This window comes from Takifugu flavidus, chromosome 18, assembly GCF_003711565.1.
Source record: "Takifugu flavidus isolate HTHZ2018 chromosome 18, ASM371156v2, whole genome shotgun sequence".
Taxonomy (NCBI): Eukaryota; Metazoa; Chordata; class Actinopteri; order Tetraodontiformes; family Tetraodontidae; genus Takifugu; species Takifugu flavidus.
In genome coordinates, this window is record NC_079537.1 from 5,672,713 (window position 1) to 5,695,251 (window position 22,539).

Here is a 22,539-nt window from a genome sequence, read left to right on the forward strand (position 1 = left end):
TTTTTCACATCAACAGAAATGGTATGGTTTAACTGAGACTGTCCAGTCTAAATCTGGAGGCCTCTGCTGTGTATTAGTGTCCACATACCCTGGTTGAAGAGAGCTAAGAGGCTTTTCTGAAATTCCACAGGATATTTGTCAGATTTCTCATTGTGACAGTTAATGTTTTTTTTTTTTAAATTTCCTGTTTTTGAGTCAATATTATGACTGAAACAATCATCCAGCACAGGAATGTAAGCAGAATTAATTAATAATGCCAATGAATTTATTTCACTTGAAATTTATTTCATTTCTCCAGCCAAAAAAAGGCAATATATTCACATTTAACATCAAACATGCAAAAAATCAGAGAGATTAAATTTTGGTGAAAGTCTTGTTGAATCTTCAATAAAAAATATGTTTATTGATTCAATCTTATTTATTGTGTTAAATATTTACGTGAAAATAATATAAAAAAAAATGTCATGACTGAAATCATGTGATTAAGCTCTCAAAATGTTTTTAAAACTGGTAAATAGTAAATATTTTGAGAAAAACTCAAAAAAGTGAAAATCTAATTGATGTCGTGCAAATGAAACTAAGGAGGAGTTGATGCAAAACTCAGATGTGCTCCACGTCTACTTATGTGAGAGCAGAGAGGAGGACAGAGAAGAGGGGACACACAGTTGAACATGATGGACTGTAGGACAGGACTGCTGCTTCTAACTATCTGCTGGGCAGGTGAAGATCTTCACTCATCCTGATTGGGGACAAACTTTTATTTTTGTCATTAGCTGATTAACTTGATGTTTCATCTTCTAAACAGGTGTTGATGCTCAGACTCTGACCCAGTCTGAACCAGTGGTTAAAAGACCTGGAGAATCTCACACACTGACCTGTTCAGCCTCTGGATTCACATTCAGCAATGAAGGAGAACATACAGTAAATATGTTCTCTTTCAGAAAAAAGGGGGGCTGTGAAAGTTGAAGGAATTTGGCGGGTCCCAGACGGCAGACCTGTTCTCCCGCCCGGTCTGTTAGATGCCGTTCTGGAAGAGGCCCACGGCCTGACACACTGCGGGAAACCACGAATGATGCAGAGAATGTTCAATATGCAAACACTTTAACGTAAAATCAACAATTCGACCACATGAGGGCAAGTTTTCATGGCAGGGCAAGGAAAATTATAGATTTCACCGATATGATTGATAGAGTCAATGGGGGCCGATACCTCTTGGTGGCAGGGGATGCATATACACTGGCTGGCCAGAGGCGGTTCCCATAAAAGTAGAAGATGCAGTTGAACATGATGGACTGTAGGACAGGACTGCTGCTTCTAACTATCTGCTGGGCAGGTGAAGATCTTCACTCATCCTGATTGTTGACAGATTTTTATTTTTGACGTCAGCTGATTAACTTGATGTTTCATCTTCTAAACAGGTGTTGATGCTCAGACTCTGACCCAGTCTGAACCAGTGGTTAAAAGACCTGGAGAATCTCACACACTGACCTGTTCAGCCTCTGGATTCACATTCAGCAGCTATGATATGGTCTGGGTCAGACAGGCTCCTGGAAAAGGACTAGAGTGGATCAGTCGTATCAGCAGCCCCAGTGGCAGCAGCCAGTACTACTCTGAGTCAGTCAAAGGCCAGTTTATCATCTCCAGAGACAACAACAGAGCACAGCTGAATCTGCAGATGAACAGCCTGAAGACTGAAGATTCTGCTGTTTATTATTGTGCTCGATGGTCACAGTGAGTGAAGTCAGTTCAGCAGCTGTACAAAAACACACACCTCATATTTCCTGGTCTGATCACATCTATATTCATCTTCTTTCAAAATACAATTATTTCCTTTTCAAACAAATGAGAAAATAACATCACACATTTTTCAAAAATGACTGAATACTTATCGGGGAGCTGATCAAAACCCTCAGAGCATCAAAACAAGATCTCCACAAGAGGCGCCATCACACCAAGATTGCTTTTAACGCCTTCTTCCTTAAGATTTTTTTTGTGCCTTGCAACAAATGTAACAGAGAGGGAGGTCTGCACAAACTCTTTTTGTTCATGAAACGCACCAGGAACGTTTGAAAGAAGCTTGGAGCAGTTTTACACAGTACTGCTCACAACAAAAATGAACACTGTGAGGCGTCATTCCTGTTTCTTCAAAATAAAATGGGATGATCTCATCTTTTAAGTTTTGTTAGATAATGAATGAATAAACAAACCAGTAAATATTCTTGTTTTGAATGAATGTGTTTTAGATATTTTCCCCATCCAAACTCTTAAAAAGTATTATTTACCATTTGCTGAATTGTTAGTCTTTGGGTCAAACAGTCATTAGAGGAGTACTAACTGTTGGATGGTTTCCTGGAGCCTGTTTGAGCCTGTCCTCCTGATACCCTGATGCAAATCTTCAGTGTCTGGTGGACGTCTGTCCTGCTGACTGCTCTTGTTCTCTCTGCTCCATGACAGGTCACATCTCCAGCATCAGTATGTTGAACACTCTCTGCTGATGCTGCTCACTGACTCTCTGTCCTGTGAGTTCTGCTGCTGTCTGACACTGCTGAGAGACGGTGACTCTCCCAGACCAACAACTTTCTTCTAAATGTCATTTCCTCTCTACAGGTGGTTCAGGTCACAGTATGGAGTCCATTCCTTCCAATTCGGTCATTAAAAAGCATGGGAGACCCTCCATCTGTCCTGAAGGAGATCTGACTCCACATTTAGGTGTAGAATGAACTGGATCAGACAGGATCCTGGAAAAGGACAGTGTGAAAGGATGTATAGAAATCATTGAAGACAACATCAACAGTATGGCTGATCTGAAACTGTCCACTCTAAATCAGGAGGACTCTGCTGTGTATTACTGTCCCAAAAACACTGGGTGAAGATAGTAGAGAGGCTTTTCTGAAATTCCACAGGTTATTTCTACATTTAGACCAAAAGGTGGGAGCAGAACACACAAAGTCAGATGTCTCAGTGTGACAGTTGATGTGGTTTTTCATTTCCTATTTTTGAGTCAAGATCAACACTTAAAAAATCCATTCCATCACAGGAATATTAGCAGCAGTAATACAATCATGCTAAAAAGAAAAAGACAATATCTTCACCTTTAATATTGTTGGATCGCAATACCTCCCGTATGTAGCTGCCGATCCGCGTGTTCGTTGAATGAAGACTTCGAGAAGAAAAGTACCAATTTCAAAATGTATTTGACAATAGAACCAATTCCAGATACAAATATTACAGAGCTCCGGGCCAGTTCATAACCCTAGCAACAACAGAGTTAATTGTCAGGGCACGAAGTCTGACCACCTAACTATCCCTTGGCCCAGTCCTTTATAGTCACACACATGCAAATTCACAATGTCCATGCAATCCAATCCAGATCCCCCGCTGAGATGTCCCCGTCCTCTTCCTCCAGTCCCACTTGGTGTTGGTAGAGTTCTTCTCTTCCATTGTTTTCCCAGGTGGCCAGATCCCATTCTTCATGCAAATGTGATCATCATCAACCCCCCTGATGTCGCATTTACAATGAGTGTTTGACACCTCCTGCCTGACTGGCTCCTGAGATAACAATAGAACAAACAACAATCCTGCAAATGGAATGTCTCTGTTTTTATTACATTTACCAATGAGTCTACCTTGCCTAACTTCTAAGAGAAGACAGAAACATATGGTGAAACACATAACAAGATAAAGACAATTCTCAATAATATCAAGCATAAAAATCAGACATATTACATTTTGTTAAAAGTCTTGTTCATCCTTCAATAACAATGTGTTTGGTTGAACAATTGGTTGGCTTATTGATCAACCTGTCTCTCTGTCTGTCTAATTATTAAAGTTGATTTGCATATTCTTGTATCTTATTCATTGAATTTGGTGAAAAAAAATTACAGGATCAGACTGAATGGGACCATCACTTTAATAGGCAAACTTATTAAAATTTATTGAAGAACAGATTTTAAGTTTAAAAAATAACAAAGTTTTACTGTTGGTCAAATTAAATTTGTGCTGCACACATCTCAGGATGAGTTGGTATAGTTATGGTTGGGTAGGGAGCTTTGAAATAAATTATGTCTCTAAATACCAACAAAGATAGGGAAAGGATTGTGCATGAGTGTGTGTGTGCGTGCGTGTGTGTGTATGTGTGTGTGTGTGAGTGAGTAAGAGAGTCGGATGGAGAGAGAGAAAGAAATGAGGACTCTCAACACTGAAGAATGATGGAGATAATGCTGATTTGTGTTTCCACACGTTTTGACTTGATCTCATCCAGCTTCCAGACTCACTGGCATTAACCAAAATGATGCTTGACAAGTTTTAATGACACAAACATACTTTAGTAACTCTGTGACAGCAGAGAATGAGGAGGCTGCAGACACAGATCAGGTGCACAAACATCTATAAACCATGAAAAGAAACAGCAGAAAAAGATTTTAGAGCATAAAGAAAATAATGAATTGATGAAACAAACAGGTGAAACAAACAATTCTAGAATATAGAACGCTCCCTGCAGACATGTTTAAAGTCTAAAGTTACATTTGCTCAGTCTAATGTGAGCGATACAGTCATGTGACACAAATAATAAAGGTTCAAGTTCATTAAACATATAATGGATAACCATGGATACATTTCATGATGACTGATTCTGAGTGTCTCTCTTTAGATTGTCTTGGGGTATTTATGAAAATGTCCCAGAGAGGGACGTCTATGCAAACTCTCCCTGTCCTATAAAAACAGCAGGAACTTGTGACAGGAGCCTGGAGCAGTTTTACACAGTTCTGCTCAGATCAGAGCACAGACAGAACTGCAGTGTCAGACATAATGGAGAACACAGTGATCAGAGGTTTACTGATCATTGTCACTGTTCACGGTGAGAACATCAGGGCTGCTGTTACTTCTGTGGACAGGTCCAGAAGGCTTGACCTGGTTGTTGGGGTATTTCTATTGTCTTTCAGGTGTTTGGAGTGAAAGACTGGATCAGTCTCAGCCTGAAGTAAAAAGACCTGGAGAGACAGTGAAGATGTCCTGCACCATTTCAGGGTTTGACATGACCAGCTACTATATCCAGTGGATACGACAGAGACCAGGGAAAGCTCTGGAGTGGATCGGGAGGATGGATGCAGGTTCAAACTCTGCTCGCTATGGAAGCTCTTTCAAAAGTGGTTACGTGATGACTGAAGACGTGTCCAGCAGCACTCAGTACCTGCAGATCAGCAGCCTGACAGCAGAGGATTCTGCTGTTTTCTTCTGTGCTCGACAACCACAGTGACTCCAGAGAGAGGAACAGCTGTGCAAAAACCTCCACAGACGACAAACATGTCTCCTTCTCAAAAACTGAATTACAATCTTCATAAAGATTTACCAGGAAAGTTTTTCCAAATATTTCCAGCAGTTTTTTTCTTAGGTGCACATAAATAGACATAATGTTTTAGACTCTCCTGTGTTTGTTCATTATTTTATTTTATTTTTTCTGCTTGTTGTCTTACTCTGTCCTCCTCAGATACTAATTACTGTCATGTCCCTTATTTGTGTCTCATCATCTTTGCCCCATCCTTGTGTATTTAAACCACTTCTCCACCTGTCCTCAACCAGAGAGTGTTTTGTTAAAGTGTCCAGTGGGCCCCTCATGTCTTGGACAGGGTTATCTTGTGTTTTGGTTTGGACTGCTGTCCTCAAAATTTTGACTTTGTTCCTCTCCAAGATTGATTGACTGGTTTGATCCCTGATGCAGTTCATTAGATTTCAGAGCTTTCTTTTGGATTTTTTCTTGTCCTCCTCATCAAGATCCACTGATTGGTTTGATCTTGTGAAATAAATCTGTATTCTTCCAAAACTGTTTTTCATGTGCTGAACTTCACATGTAAAACATGATTTGACTGTAGGTTTCCACTCTTCTATTGGCTCCAGTGAGATCAACAGTGATGCTTCACATGTTTGATTCTATGCAAATTCAGAGTTCTTCTTTGTTCCTCAGCTATAAAACCATCACATCAGACTGTCAGTGGAGTTCTCTGCACCTGACTTTCAACATTAACCATGTTCTCTGCAGCTCTGCTGCTGCTGTTGGCAGCTGGATGTGAGTCTCTCTCTGTGGATTTGTCAACGTCAGCAGTTGATCTGTTTGAGTGTGATTTAATAATCAGCATTTTCTTTGTTGTTTCACAGGTGTGAAGTGTGAACAGTTGACACAGCCAGCCTCTGTGACTGTGCAGCCATGTCAGAGTCTGACCATCACCTGTCAGGTCTCTTATTCTGTTAGCAGCCATCACACACACTGGATCAGACAGTCTGCAGGGAAAGGACTGGAGTGGATTGGGGGACATCGTATTAGATATGACCCACTTTTCAAAGCTTCTCTGAAGAACAAGTTCAGCATCAGTTTGGACTCTTCCAGCAACACAGTGACTCTAAATGGAGTGAATGTGCAGCCTGAAGACACTGCTGTGTATTACTGTGCCAGAGACACAATAACACAAACCATCAGTGGAGCTGAACAAAAACCCCTCAGAGCATCAACACAACATCACCAGAGGGGGCGCTGTCACACCAAGAATGAATCATGACAACAACGTTGAGGCAGAAATTTGAGAAGAATGCTGGAGCACAAGATTTTTACCTCAGAATTTAAATTAAATATAAAACCTGTAGAAAACTTTCAATGTTTTTTGTAGTAAAAAATAACTACAAAATAAGAAAATGTTTTGGATTCCTTTTGCACAAATAAATAAAGACCAAATGACCTAAAATATATATGATGACTGATTTTGTTGAATGCTGAACTTCTGATCTCATTATGATACAAGTAAATTTCACATGCATTTAAAATTGTTTCATAAGGATAATGCAGCAACAATATATTTGTTTCTCTGTAATTTCAATGATCTCAACAGTTAATTTCAACTTTCACCCAAAATAAAAGCACACACACAGAACCTTTTTTTTTTTTTTAAAAGAGATCAGTTTTTAATATTGTTACTCAAACATTCATGATCAATTGATAACTCATGGAAAAAAATGTGTATTTTTAAAAATCGATTAAATGATGTCACAAATTCATTGAAAATCTCCGATCTCATGATTCTCTCCTTTAGACATTTTTTTGTATAGTAAAATTGATTTTTAGCCGGACGAGAACTGCTGAGTGTGAAGTGTGGGCTACCTCACAAATCAGTACTAGGACCACTGGTGCATCATTAATTGGACAAAATTAAAAGTGTCATTGATCATAGGCTCACATCATCTAAAGAGGAGGAGGCATCACAATCAAATCCAGTTCTTTACTGAGGAGGAGTCGATGCAAAACTCAGATGTGTTCCATGTCTACTTATGTGAGAGCAGAGAGGAGGACAGAGAAGAGGGGACACACAGTTGAACATGATGGACTGTAGGACAGGACTGCTGCCTCTAACTATCTGCTGGGCAGGTGAAGATCTTCACTCATCCTGATTGTTGACAGACTTTTTGTCATCAGCTGATTAACTTGATGTTTCATCTTCTAAACAGGTGTTGATGCTCAGACTCTGACCCAGTCTGAACCAGTGGTTAAAAGACCTGGAGAATCTCACACACTGACCTGTTCAGCCTCTGGATTCACATTCAGCAGCTACGACATGGCCTGGGTCAGACAGGCTCCTGGAAAAGGACTGGAGTGGATCGCTTATATTGGCACCAGTAGCAGCCCTAAGTACTACTCTGAGTCAGTCAAAGGCCGGTTTCTCATCTCCAGAGACAACAACAGAGCACAGCTGAATCTGCAGATGAACAGCCTGAAGACTGAAGATTCTGCTGTTTATTATTGTGCTCGATACGCACAGTGACTGTCAGTTCAGCAGCTGTACAAAAACAAACACTTCTTATATTTACTGCTGTGAAGAGCAGAATTGAACACTGACAATTGTATTATTCCAGGCATTTTAAATTCATATTATTATATTACCTTTTTATTTTTAATAAATCTCATAAATTCACATAATTCATTAACTATTTCCAGCCAAAAATAACACAATACAATACAACACAATACACCAGTACATGCTTGAATGGATCAGAGCTACACTCATTAACGTTGACTATTTGGGATGAATATATGAGGAATAATAGCTTAAACATTATGAATACACACACATGGCCTTCACTGTTGGCTGGTTAAGTCTGAGACTTGGCGAACTCAGGGTTTTAAGCATTGACATTTTTACCCCTTCACCCACCAGCACTCTCTCCAATCACTTTTCACCTGCAATGGTCCTATCTTTGTTAAGCAACAATTAACCTCTATCTTCTCTTTCAAAACTATTTTAAAATGGACTAAGGTGATTGCAAAACTGTTTCTATTTCCCTGGAATCCTTGATGCAGTTCAATACATTTCATAGCTCTCTTTTGGATTTTTTGTTGTCTTTCTCACCTGTTTCTTTTGGGAGGCCTCAGGTGTCTGTCCTGGGACGACTCATTCTTGGTCTATGATGCAATATCCTTTTTCACTGTTGAAAGTTAAGACAGGAACAAATACAAACATCAAAGTTCAAGTGAGATTTATTTCAATCGATCAATCAACCAATTAGTCAATCTTTATTTATATACCATCTCTTACATTCTAAATTGTTTTGAGGCACTTTACAGAATCCCAGGGCCTGACCCTAACAAGCAACAGTGGCAGGAAAACCTCCCCTTTAACAGGAAGAAACTGTTGTAAATCTGGTTCGTAGGTTCGGACCGTGAAACGACCAGAGAATCCGTGATCTTCAGTAAAAAGTTTATTAGACACATTTGTTGGCCTTTTTACAATACGAGAGAAACATTCTCCGTCTGCCAACAGATAAAAAAAGTGCTGGACCTTTTTGGGTGTTGGTTTATATTCAGCAGAAAAGTTAGCAACAGTGCTCAAATGGTCATATGATTAACTGACGACGCCATCTTATTACCTTGTATGATTATGTTCTATGTAAGTTCCGGGACCTCATGAGCCAGTCACAAAGTGGCACCAAGAAGTGTGATTAAATGCCTGCACGTACGCACATTCTTCAGTATATGCATAAGTCAGTTCTAGTGATTCAAAGTTTAGATAAACTTGTGCTACACAGTAAGTTTCACAGTAGATTTCATAGTAAATTCCCACAACACCTTAAACAGGAATTTCATCAATATTTTAAAAGGTTACAATAAGGGAACTAACAGCAGACCTTTATATGTAAAACATGATTTGACTGTAGGTTTCCACTCTTCTATTGGCTCCATATGGTCAACAGTGATGCTTCACATGTTTGATTCTATGCAAATTCAGAGTTCTTCTTTGTTCCTCAGCTATAAAACCATCACATCAGACTGTCAGTGGAGTTCTCTGCACCTGACTTTCAACATTAACCATGTTCTCTGCAACTCTACTGCTGCTGTTGGCAGCTGGATGTGAGTCTCTCTCTGTGGATTTGTCAAAGTCAGCAGTTGATCTGTTTGAGTGTGATTTAATGATCAGCATTTTCTTTGTTGTTTCACAGGTGTGAAGTATGAACAGTTGACACAGCCAGCCTCTGTGACTGTGCAGCCAGGTCAGAGTCTGACCATCACCTGTCAGGTCTCCTATTCTGTTAGCAGCCATCACACAAACTGGATCAGACAGTCTGCAGGGAAAGGACTGGAGTGGATTGGATACCATCGTGTTGGATACACCCCATATTACAAAGCTTCCCTGAAGAACAAGTTCAGCATCAGTTTGGACTCTTCCAGCAACACAGTGACTCTAAATGGAGTGAATGTGCAGCCTGAAGACACTGCTGTGTATTACTGTGCCAGAGACACAATAACACAAACATCAGTGGAGCTGAACAAAAACCCCTCAGAGCATCAACACAACATCACCAGAGGGGGCGCTGTCACACCAGGAATGAATCATGACAACAACATTGAGGCGGAAATGTTGAGGAAAAATAATGGAGAAAAAGACTTCAGAAATTAAATTAAATGTAAAAACTATAGGAAACATTTGAGGGATAATGATCACAAAAAAAAGAAATAGAAAATCAGAAAACGTTTTTGAATTGCTTTTACACAAATATATCAAGACCAATGACTGAAAATACATATGATAAATGATTTCATAGAATTCTAAACCTCTGATTTTATTATGCAAAAAGTAAATTTCACATGTATGAAAAATTGTTTCATAAGGATAATGCAGCAACAATACATGTATTACTCTGTAATTTCAATTATCTCAAGAGTTAATTTCAACACTAAAAATAAAAGCACACAGCCAGTTGATGATTTTTTTAACAAAGATCAGTGTTTAATACTGTCACTCAAACATTCATGATCAATTGATGACTCGCTGCTGATTGTGAAGTGTGGGGTACCTCACAAATCAGAACTAGGACCTCTGGTGCATCATTAATTGGACAAAGTTACCGTAAGTGTCATTGATCATAGGCTCACATCATCCAAAGAGGAGGAGGCATCACAATCAAATCCAGTTCTTTACTGAGGAGGAGTTGATGCAAAACACAGATGTGTTCCACGTCTACTTATGTGAGAGCAGAGAGGAGGACAGAGAAGAGGGGACACACAGTTGAAGATGATGGACTGTAGGACAGGACTGCTGCTTCTAACTATCTGCTGGGCAGGTGAAGATCTTCACTCATCCTTTTGTGGACACATTTTAATTTTTGTCATCATCTGATTAACTTGATGTTTCATCTTCTAAACAGGTGTTGATACTCAGCCTCTGACCCAGTCTGAACCAGTGGTTAAAAGACCTGGAGAATCTCACACACTGACCTGTTCAGCCTCTGGATTCACATTCAGTGACTACTGGATGGTCTGGGTCAGACAGGCTCCTGGAAAAGGACTGGAGTGGATCAGTGCTATCAACTATGGTGGCAGCAGCCAGTACTACTCTGAGTCAGTCAAAGGCCGTTTTATCATCTCCAGAGACAACAACAGAGCACAGCTGAATCTGCAGATGAACAGCCTGAAGACTGAAGATTCTGCTGTTTATTATTGTGCTCGAGACGCACAGTGACTGAAGTCAGTTCAGCAGCTGTACAAAAACACACACCTCGTATTTCCTGCTGTGAAGTGCAGAAGTGCACACTGAATACTGTTTTTATTTTAATAATTTCTGCTTTTTATATCTTTAATTTACCTCCTTACTTTTTAATAATTTACAAACTGTGTATATGTTTGTGCATTTATTAAACCCATCAGGAACAAATACATCACATTTCCCCCTCAAATAATTCAATATTCTGCTCGTTCAATTACATTGTATTGATGGTAAATTATGCATAGTTTTGACTGATTGACCTCGAGTTTTTTGGAGTATCTGAATATTTTAGTTGAAATCTTCCCACATTGGGGGTCTACCTTCATTGAACATAAATTATTCTTATGGAATAGTTCACTTCAACAACAGCTGATAAATTCTTGTTGATCCAGCATTTTTCTGTCAAGTTACTTTTAACCTGCAATGGTCCAATCTTTGAGCAAAAACAATTAACCAGAACGCTGTCTTATTTCTGAACAAACTATGTTAAAAAATGCTGCAATGACAACTTTATTATTCACCACACTCCTGAGGATTTCCTGCAAAAATTCAACTGATTTCACAACCTTATTTGCATTATGAATTAAATTCGGAGGAACAGATTGACCCAAAAATTTGTCTGGATTTAGTTGTGTTCTTTTATGGAATTTGGTGGAAAACAGTTACAGGATCTGACTGAACGGGACCACAGTGAATATATCCAACAGGAAAAGAAGCACAGTGAGTCAGGATTTAGGCTGAGAGACGAGCAGGAGCAGATGGTGTTGGCAGGTCTGCAGGTAGAGAGACAGCGCTGATGAGCAAGGAAATGACATCTAAAACTATGACTATGGGAATGAAAACTGAGTTGAGCCGATGACCAAAGATTTCACATCAAACCGGCAGAGAACGTGGAGAAGAGACAGCCTGGATGACAAGAAACACGTGGACAGTGCCTCCCTGACCAAAAAAAGAAAAAAGAAAGTGTACATAAATAAATATTAATATTTTCCTATGACATGTGTTAAAAATTCATTTAGAGTAAGACTACACATTGTTGCCATTTTCTTGAGTTAAAAGTGCCGAATTTAATTTTTACCGCTCAAATCCATGGCAGAAACCCCTGGTGAGGCAGAGGTGAATTGTGCCCCACGTCTGACTCCATGATCCACTACAAACTGGGTTGCATGACGTGTGCCAGTTTTTGTTCCTCAGCATATCGCTAATATGAACTTTACATGCATGTGTGAGAGAAATATTCCTGCCGATCGCACAACAGAGTGCAGAGAAAAGCCAGCAGGTGAGGCGTGCAGTACTCTGCCTCAACTCAAATGGGCGGACGCAAGCTGGCAGGTGCTTTCTCGCTGCAGTGCTGCTTCAACAGAGGCAATCCTGTCCTTAAAGAATTATTATTTGTGATCATTTTAATAGGGAAACTTTGTTAAAATTTATTGAAGAACAGAATTTAAAGTTTGAAAAATAACAGAAATTTTTACTGTTGGTCAAAATTAATTTGTGCTGCACACATCTCTGCACTTTAATTTGTTCACAGAATATATGAATTTCTTAAAACACAAGATGGGTGCTCTATCCATAGCTATAAAAGAAAGTTCTTTATAGGACAAATATGTTCCTGTGTATATGTTTGTGTTGGATTGTGAGTGTAATTGAAAGAGGAATGCTGATGGGATATGAAGCATTATCAGTCGTTGAATGCTGTTGGAAAAATGGTGAAATAAGATCTTTTTTCAGTTCTTACCATCGTAAATCTGACTCTTGAGGAGTCAGTGCCTCACCAGCCATGAACCTCACCGCACGTCACTGGTATTTAATACATATTGAATAACACAATCCTCAATCTACTGACAATGGGAGGACCTGTTTGTGGAGTTGGGCCCATTTGCTCAGGATGAGTTGGTATAGTTATGGTTGGGTAGGGAGCTTTGAAATAAATGATGTCTCTAAATACCAACAAAGATAGGGAAAGGATTGTGCATGTGTGTGTGTGTGTGTGTGTGTGTGTGAGCAAGACAGTCAGTCGGAGAGAGAGAAAGAAATGAGGACTCTCAACACTGAAGAATGATGGAGATAATGCTGATTTGTGTTTCCACACGTTTTGACTGACTTGATCTCATCCAGCTTCCAGACTCACTGGCATTAACCAAAATGATGCCTTGAACAAGTTTTAATGACACAAACATACTTTAGTAACTCTGTGACAGCAGATAATGAGGAGGCTGAAGACACAGATCAGGTGCACAAACATCTATAAACCATGAAAACAAACAGAAGAAAAACATTTTAGAGCAAAAAGAAAATGATGAATTGATGAAACAAACAAGTGGGATGATGATGATGATGATGATGATGATGATAATGATGATTGTCTTTGATCAGATGTACTACAGGTTAAATTCTAGAATATAGAACGCTCCCTGCAGACATGTTTAAAAGTCTACATTTCTGCTCAGTCTAATGTGATCGATACAGTCATGTGACACAAATAATAAAGGTTCAGTTTCATTAAACATATAATGGATCACCATGGATACATTTCATGATGAATGATTCTGAGCGTCTCTCTTCAGATTGTCTTGGGGTGTTTATGAAAATGTCCCAGAGAGGGACGTCTATGCAAACTCTCCCTGTCCTATAAAAACAGCAGGAACTTGTGACAGGAGCCTGGAGCAGTTTTACACAGTTCTGCTCAGATCAGAGCACAGAACTGCAGTGTCAGCACATAATGGAGAACACAGTTATCAGAGGTTTACTGATCATTGTCACTGTTCACGGTGAGAACATCAGGGCTGCTGTTACTTCTGTGGACAGGTCCAGAATGGGCTTGACCTGGTTGTTGGGTGTATTTCTATTGTCTTTCAGGTGTTTGGAGTGAAAGACTGGATCAGTCTCAGCCTGAAGTAAAAAGACCTGGAGAGACAGTGAAGATGTCCTGCACCATTTCAGGGTTTGACATGACCAGCTACGATATCCACTGGATATGACAGAGACCAGGGAAAGCTCTGGAGTGGATCGGGTTGATGAACGCAGGTTCAAACTCTGCTAGCTATGAAAGCTCTTTCAAAAGTGGTTACGTGATGACTGAAGACGTGTCCAGCAGCACTCAGTACCTGCAGATCAGCAGCCTGACAGCAGAGGATTCTGCTGTTTTCTTCTGTGCTTGAGAAACACAGTGACTCCAGAGAGAGGAACAGCTGCGCAAAAACCTCCACAGACAACAAACATGTCTCCTTCTCAAAAACTGAATTACAATCTTCATAAAGATTTACCAGGAAAGTTTTTCAAAATATTTCCAGCAGTTTCTTTCTTAGGTGCACATAAATAGACATAATGTTTTAGACTCTCCTGTGTTTGTTTATTATTTTATTGATTTTTTCTGCTTGTTGTCTTACTCTGTCCTCCTCAGATACTAATTACTGTCATGTCCCTCATTTGTGTCTCATCATCTTTGCCCCGTCCTTGTGTATTTAAACCACTTCTCCATCTGTCCTCAACCAGAGAATGTTTTGTTAAAGTGTCCAGTGGGCCCCTCATGTCTTTGACCGGGTTATATTGTGTTTTGGTTTGGACTGCTGTCCTCAAAATTTTGACTTTGTTCCTCTCCAAGATCGATTGATTGGTTTGATCCCTGATGCAGTTAGTAGATTTCAGAGCTTTTCTTTTGGATTTTTTCTTTTCCTCCTCATCAAGATCCATTGATTGGTTTGATCTTGTGAAATTAATCTGTATTCTTCCAAAACGGTTTTGAATGTGCTTCATATGTAAAACATGATTTGACTGTAGGTTTCCACTCTTCTATTGGCTCCAGTCAGATCAACAGTGATGCTTCACATGTTTGATTCTATGCAAATTCCGAGTTCTTCTTTGTTCCTCAGCTATAAAACCATCACATCAGACTGTCAGTGGAGTTCTCTGCACCTGACTTTCAACATTAACCATGTTCTCTGTAGCTCTGCTGCTGCTGTTGGCAGCTGGATGTGAGTCTTTCTCTGTGGATTTGTCAAAGTCAGCAGTTGATCTGTTTGAGTGTGATTTTATAATCAGCATTTTCTTTGTTGCTTCACAGGTGTGAAGTGTGAACAGTTGACACAGCCAGCCTCTGTGACTGTGCAGCCAGGTCAGCGTCTGACCATCACCTGTCAGGTCTCTTATTCTGTTAGCAGCTACTGGACACACTGGATCAGACAGCCTGCAGGGAAAGGACTGGAGTGGATTGGACGGAATAGTGTTGGATCCACCCCAAGCTACAAAGCTTCCCTGAAGAACAAGTTCAGCATCAGTTTAGACTCTTCCAGCAACACAGTGACTCTAAATGGAGTGAATGTGCAGCCTGAAGACACTGCTGTGTATTACTGTGCCAGACACACAATAACACAAACCATCAGTAGAGCTGAACAAAAACCGCTCAGAACATCAACACATCACACCAGAGGGGGCGCTGTTACACCAGGAATGATATCCACACCTCATCATCGCCTTATTTTAGATTTTTCAGAGCCTTTCCACAGATATAACAGAGAGAAGACTGCACAAACTCTGTGTTCTTGAAACAACAAAATCATTTGAAAGGAACTTGGAGCAGTTTTACACAGTACTGCTCAAAACAAAAATGAACAATGAGAGGTGTCATTTCCATTTCCTCAAAAGAAAATCGGATGATCTAATCTTTTAAGTTTTGCTAGACAATGAATGAATAAATAAACCAGTAAATATTCTTGTTTTTAATAAATTGCGTTCAATATTTTTTTCCATCCAAACTCATAAAAACATTATTTAGCATCTGCTGAAGTGTTAGTCTTTGTGTCAAACAGTCATGAGAGTCTGTCCTGCTGACTGCTCTTGTTCTCTCTGCTGCATGACAGGTCACATCTCCAGCATCAGCAGGTCGAACACTCTCTCTGCTGATGCTGCTCACTGACTCTCTGTCCTGTGAGTTCTGCTGCTGTCTGACACTGCTGAGAGACGGTGACTCTCCCAGACCACCAACTTTCTTCTGTCATTTCCTCTCTACAGGTGGTTCAGGTCAGAGTATGGAGTCCATTCCTTCCAGTTCAGTCATGAAAAAGCATGGGAGACTCTCCATCTGTCCTGAAGGAGATCTGACTCCACATTTAGGTCTAGTATCAACTAGATCAGACAGGATCCTGGAAAAGGACTTGAGTGGATCGGTGAAGGCTTCACTGATACGGATGTTGAGAAATCACTAAAGACAACATCAACAGTATGGTTTATCTGAGACTGGTCAGTCAAAATCTGGAGGCCTCTGCTGTGTATTACTGTAAAAACACACTGGTCGAAGAGAGCAGAGAGTTTTTGCTGAAATTCCACAGGATATTTGTACATTTAGACCAAAAGGTGGCAGCAGAACACACAAAGTCAGATGTCTCTGTGACAGTTAATGTGGTTTTTATCATTTCAATTTTTCATGTGTCTGAGCAGACACACAAGTTCCCTGAGCACACTGAGGACCACTGTGAGCAACATCAGATGGGTACGCGGTGGCCTCACACCAGTATCACGCTTGTTCAAAACCTTGGATCATAGCAAGTTACATGGCTTATTAAAAGAATCAAATGACAGCAGCACATAAAATGAAAAAGACAAAAATCTTGTTGTTCATGAGATGTGTACTATGTTATATGTGAGAGTCCTGCTTTAACCATAGGAAGAGTCCTAGAAAAGGAAAAAATCTCACTCAGTTTCACCGCTTGTTCTTCTATTTGCACACACTCCGACAGCCATTCCATCTTAAAAGAACCGCATTTCTTTTTTACTTTGGCTTGATGAGTGGATGTGTCTCTGCCCGTTCGTTTCGCCATGATAAAGGATTAGCATTTGCATCTCTTAACTCCGCTGCACTGCTGTTAGCTAGCTAATGTGCACGGCGAGTAAAGGCAGGGCACATACGCAAACACTGTCAATGCTGATTGGCTGCATAGCGTAAGTGAACTGTATCGGATTACTGGCTGGACACCTGTCGCTTATTGAGTTACGTTGCGAAATGGTACAGAAAACTATATTACTGGTCTAATTAACTAGATTATATCAGTTCTAAAATTAGATATTAATTACTACGTTTATGTTGAATTTTATTTTGTACGCTTGTTACGACCCTACCTTGTTTGAAACCCGAAAGGTAAAGGGACGCACATAAACCAAACAACAGAGCGGGTAGACTTTCAAGGGGAACTTTATGGAGTAGAGTCCCTCAACAATATAGTACACAAACCAACAAAAATCCCATCTGGCAGAGAACAAAACAGGGATAACAGAAAGGGCGGCCACCTCTACCAGCCCAAAGAGGGACCGTCGGATAGGGAGCCGACCTTCTAACCCTAACCCAAAACCACTACACCCTAACACCAAACAAGGCCAAGGAAGCTCTGCCAGCGGGCGTCTGGGGATCCACGGATCAGCAGTCAGGCGGGTACACACAGGAGCAGCTGTGGCAGGGAAGCAAGAGCGCCCAAGCACGCTGCATCTGTGGCCTTAAGTAGGGCAATGGCCAGTTAGCCTCACCTGGAACACCTGGTCACAGGGAGAAAAGAAAAGTTATTACTTGGGTCATCCCCTAGGGCAGCGCTTCTCAAAGGGGGGCGCGGTGCGATGCCAGGGGGGGCGCGTGTGACCCCGCAGAACATGTTTTTTTTTTTTTTTGCCGTCCTAGAATAAAGTGTAATTGCACATCCCGCGCGCGCACACCACAGAGCAGCAAGAGATAGGAAGTGCAGTGAACAAACCACCAAGAGACAGCATGAAAAAATACTTAACAGTGATGAAAAGAAAGGCGGAGAGAGACGGAGATAATGAGACAAACGAAAGTCTCCCGAAAGCTAAGACGGGGAAATATGACGAAGCATATATAGCGCTTGGCTTCACTGTGACGGTGGGAGACGAGGAAAGACCGGTGTGTTTACTGTGTCTAAAAATGTTGGCAGGACAGCATGAAGCCAAATAAATGAAGGCGTCACTTAAAGACATTACACCCCAGTCACGCTGATCAGCCGCTTGAGTTTTTTCGGCCAAAACGTGCCGAATATTGGCAACAATCATCCCGCTTTGGTCTATATTTCTTTCTTTTTTTGTTTTCTTTAATATTAATAAGGATACAATGTTATGCAGAGGTGTACTTATAACAATTTCATAGACAAATGATACTAATTATAGTCACGGCGGGGGGCGCAAAATGTTTTCTTCTTCCTAGGGGGGGCGTAACAGAAAATAATTGAGGAGCACTGCCCTAGGGGGAGACAACGTAACAACGCTGCATAGATTTTCTTGTGCGCTGAGTATGTGCAAGCAGTGCGCGATTGCGCAAGCGCGCAGTTTAAAGGGAACATTGATCATGAGTGAAAGCCTCCATCCCAGCACAGGAATATTAGCAGCAGTAATACAATCATGCTAAAAAAAAAGACAATATCTTCACATTTAATATCAAGCGTAAAAATCAGACATATTAGATTTTGGTAAAAGTCTTGTTCAACCTTCAATAAAAATGTGTTTGATTGAATGATTGGTTGGCTTATTGATCGACCTGTCTGTCTGTCTGTCTGTCTGTCTGTCTGTTTATTAAAGTTGAATTGCTTATTCTTGTATCTTATTCATTGTATTAATTATTTACTTGAAAATAATACAAAAACATGTCATAATTAAAATAATTTCAATGCAGAAAATAGAGTACTGTTAATTTGGCACAAAAGAATAGTTGGTCAGAAATTATTAGTTATCATTTAGAAGTTGTTATTATTTCAACAACTTAAACTGTCAAAATCAGTTCAAAACAGGTAAATAAAAATATATTTATTTTGAGAGAAACTCAAAAAAGTGATAATCAAACTGATGCTGTGCAAATGAAACTGAGACAAGTTTCAAATCAGAACTAGGACCACTGGTACATCATCAATTGGAAAAAGTTCATCATCCAAAGAGGAAACATCACAATCAAATCCAGTTGTTTACTGAGGAGGAGTCGATGCAAATCTCAGATGTGTTCCACGTCTACTTATGTGAGAGCAGAGAGGAGGCCAGAGAAGAGGGGACACACAGTTGAACATGATGGACTGTAGGACAGGACTGCTGCTTCTAACTATCTGCTGGGCAGGTGAAGATCTTCACTCATCCTGATTGTTGACACGCTTTGATTTTTGTCATCATCTGATTAACTTGATGTTTCATCTTCTAAACAGGTGTTGATGCTCAGACTCTGACCCAGTCTGAACCAGTGGTTAAAAGACCTGGAGAATCTCACACACTGACCTGTTCAGCCTCTGGATTCACATTCAGTGGCTCTGGGATGCACTGGGTCAGACAGGCTCCTGGAAAAGGACTGGAGTGGATCAGTGCTATTAGCTATGATGGCAGCAGCACATACTACTCTGAGTCAGTCAAAGGCCGGTTTATCATCTCCAGAGACAACAACAGAGCACAGCTGAATCTGCAGATGAACAGCCTGAAGACTGAAGATTCTGCTGTTTATTATTGTGCTCGAGACGCACAGTGACTGAAGTCAGTTCAGCAGCTGTACAAAAACACACACCTCGTGTTTCCTGCTGTGAAGTGCAGAAGTGCACACTGAATACTGTCTTTATTTTAATAATTTATGCCTTTTATATCTTTAATTTACCTCCTTACTTTTTAATAATTTACAAACTACAGTATGTATATGTTTATGCATTTATTAAACCCATCAGTAACAAATACATCACATTTCCCCCTCAAATAATTTAATATTCTGGTAGCTCAATTACATTGTATTGGTGGTAAATTAAGCATAGTTTTGACTGATTGACCTCGAGGTTTTTTGGAGTATCTGAATATTTTAGTTGAAATCTTCCCACATTGGGGGTCTACCTTCATTTAACATAAATTATTCTTATGGAATAGTTCACTTCAACAACAGTTGATAAATTCTTGTTGATCCAGCATTTTTCTGTCAAGTTACTTTTAACCTGCAATGGTCCAATCTTTGACCAAAAACAATAACCAGAACTCTATCTTATTTCCGAACAAACTATGTTAAAAAATGGTACAATGACAACTTTATTAATCACCACACTCCTGAGGATTTCCTGCAAAAATTAAACTGATTTCACAACCTTATTTGCAACATTAAATAAATTCGGAGGAACAGATTGAACCAATTTGTCTGGATTTAGTTGTGTTCTTTTATGGAATTTGGTGGAAAACAATTACAGGATCAGACTGAACGGGACCACAGTGAAAATATCCAACAGGAAAAGAAGCACAGTGAGTCAGGATTTAGGCTGAGAGACAAGCAGGAGCAGATGGTGTTGGCAGGTCTGCAGGCAGAGAGACAGCGCTGATGAGCAAAGAAATGACATCTAAAACTATGACTACGGGAATGAAAACTGAGTTGAACCGATGACCAAAGATTTCACATCAAACCGGCAGAGAACGTGGAGAAGAGACAGCCTGGATGACAAGAAACACGTGGACAGTGCCTCCCTGACCAAAAAAAGAAAATGTACATAAATAAATATTAATATTTTCCTATGATATGTGTTAAAAATTCATTTGGAGTATGACGACACATTGTTGCCATTTTCTTGAGTTAAAAATGCCGAATTTAAGTTTAACCGATCAAATCCAGGGCAGAAACCCCTGGTGAGGCAGAGGCGAATTGTGCCTCACGTCTGACCGCATGATCCACTACAAACTGGGTTGCATGACGTGTGCCAGTTTTTGTTCCTCAGCATATCGCTAATATGAACTTTACATGCATGTGTGAGAGAAATATTCCTGCTGATCGTGTAGCACTTTTTAGTCAGCTACAGTTACCATGGACCAGATAGGTTCGACTACTGGAGCAGTGAATGATTTAAATGTAGTAACAATAACCACAGACCAGAAAATAAGTTTAAATTGCCGGCATATTATTTGAATGAAACAGACAGAAAAAACATCAAATATACAGTTGACATACAATTGACAGGCTTTTGATATCACTTTCAAAAAAATGAAATATTCTTCCCTTTTTGTTCAAGTTTGTAGTTTTCAATCCTTTTTGGGTTCTTCTTTTCTTTTCTTTTTTTAAGTTACAACCATTTCTCACATTTTGTTATTTACACCAACAAACCAGTTACACTTGGAACAATACCCTTAAGGTACTCACAAGGATGAATAACCAAAAACACCATAGTAAAATTTAAACTCAAAATAATTCAGCAAAAGACTGAACAATTTGTTTCCAAAAATAAATGCTTTTTTTCTTAAAAAATGTAATTAAACGGGAAAAAAAGAGATCCTTTTATTGTCCTGAACCTTTAATTAAGAGTCTATGGAAGTCTTCTGCACTTTTGCAGAGAGATGTGGGCAAATCCTACCAGTTCTGATGAAGCAGGGGGCTTTGCTTCTGCGTGATGCACGGGTTCTGGGTCATCGCGGTCTCCATGGGTGGCTCGCCATCTTATAATACGCACGTGGATTCCAACTCTCCGACGGTTTCTGGTCCACTCTTTAAAAAAAAACCTCCTCGAAGCACGGAAACAACTCCAGTTCAACTCTTTTTTTTTTTTTACTCTTTTCTTTTTTTTTCTATCCCAATCAGCGGCTCTGTGAAGATCGTTGCTCGTCTCCGATTCAGGTGCAGTGGAAAAGTCAAAACAACCCGATTGGCTGTGGCTAGTCACCTGGTCCACGTCAGCACAACCCTTCAAAATAAGAGTCTAAACACAAATTTCAAGTCGCTTCAAACAAAATGGAATCACAATGAATTTACAAACCTTTAACTCTTACCTAGACACCGTATCATGAAACATACAATTTTAATGATTTTTAACCATCTTAATCCATTTGTCTATCACTTACAATGTATTTCTTATTAGCTGTTTTTTTTATTTATTTTATTAACATGCTTTTATTGTATGAGGCTTTGTAAACCAGGGTTACAATCGCACAACAGAGTGCAGAGAAAAGTCAGCAGGTGAGGCGTGCAGTACTCTATCTCAACTCAAGAGGGCGGACGCAAGCTGGCAGGTGCTTTCTCGCTGCAGTGCTGGCTTCAACACAGGCAATCCTGTCCTTAAAGAATTATTCTTTTTTTGTGATCATTTTAATAGGCAAACTTTATTAAAATTTATTGAAGAACAGATTTTAAAGTTTGAAAAATAACAGAAATTTTTACTGTTGGTCAAAATAAAATTTGTGCTGCACACATCTCTGCACTTTAATTTGTTCACAGAATATATGAATTTCTTAAAACACAAGATGGGTGCTCTATCCCTAGCTATAAAAGAAAGTTCTTTATAGGACAAATATGTTCCTGTGTATATGTTTGTGTTGGATTGTGAGTGTAATTGAAAGAGGAATGCTGATGGGATATGAAGCATTATCAGTCGTTGTATGCTGTTGGAAAAATGGTGAAATAAGATGCTTTTTTCAGTTCTTACCATCGTAAATCTGACTCTTGAGGAGTCAGTGCCTCACCAGCCATGAACCTCACCGCACATCACTGGTATTTAATACATATTGAATAACACAATCCTCAATCTACTGACAATGG

General features: G+C 39.8%; 1 gene segment (V, D, J or C); it reads left to right on the forward strand.

Annotated features, from left to right (window-relative positions):
* Positions 1-14,953: 14,953 nt before the first annotated feature.
* Positions 14,954-22,539, forward strand: part of LOC130514584 (Ig heavy chain V region 5A-like) — a 56,590-nt gene continuing 49,004 nt past the window's right edge. The window contains 1 exon segment of the V gene segment in view: positions 14,954-14,995. Coding sequence covers positions 14,956-14,995 — 40 coding nt within the window.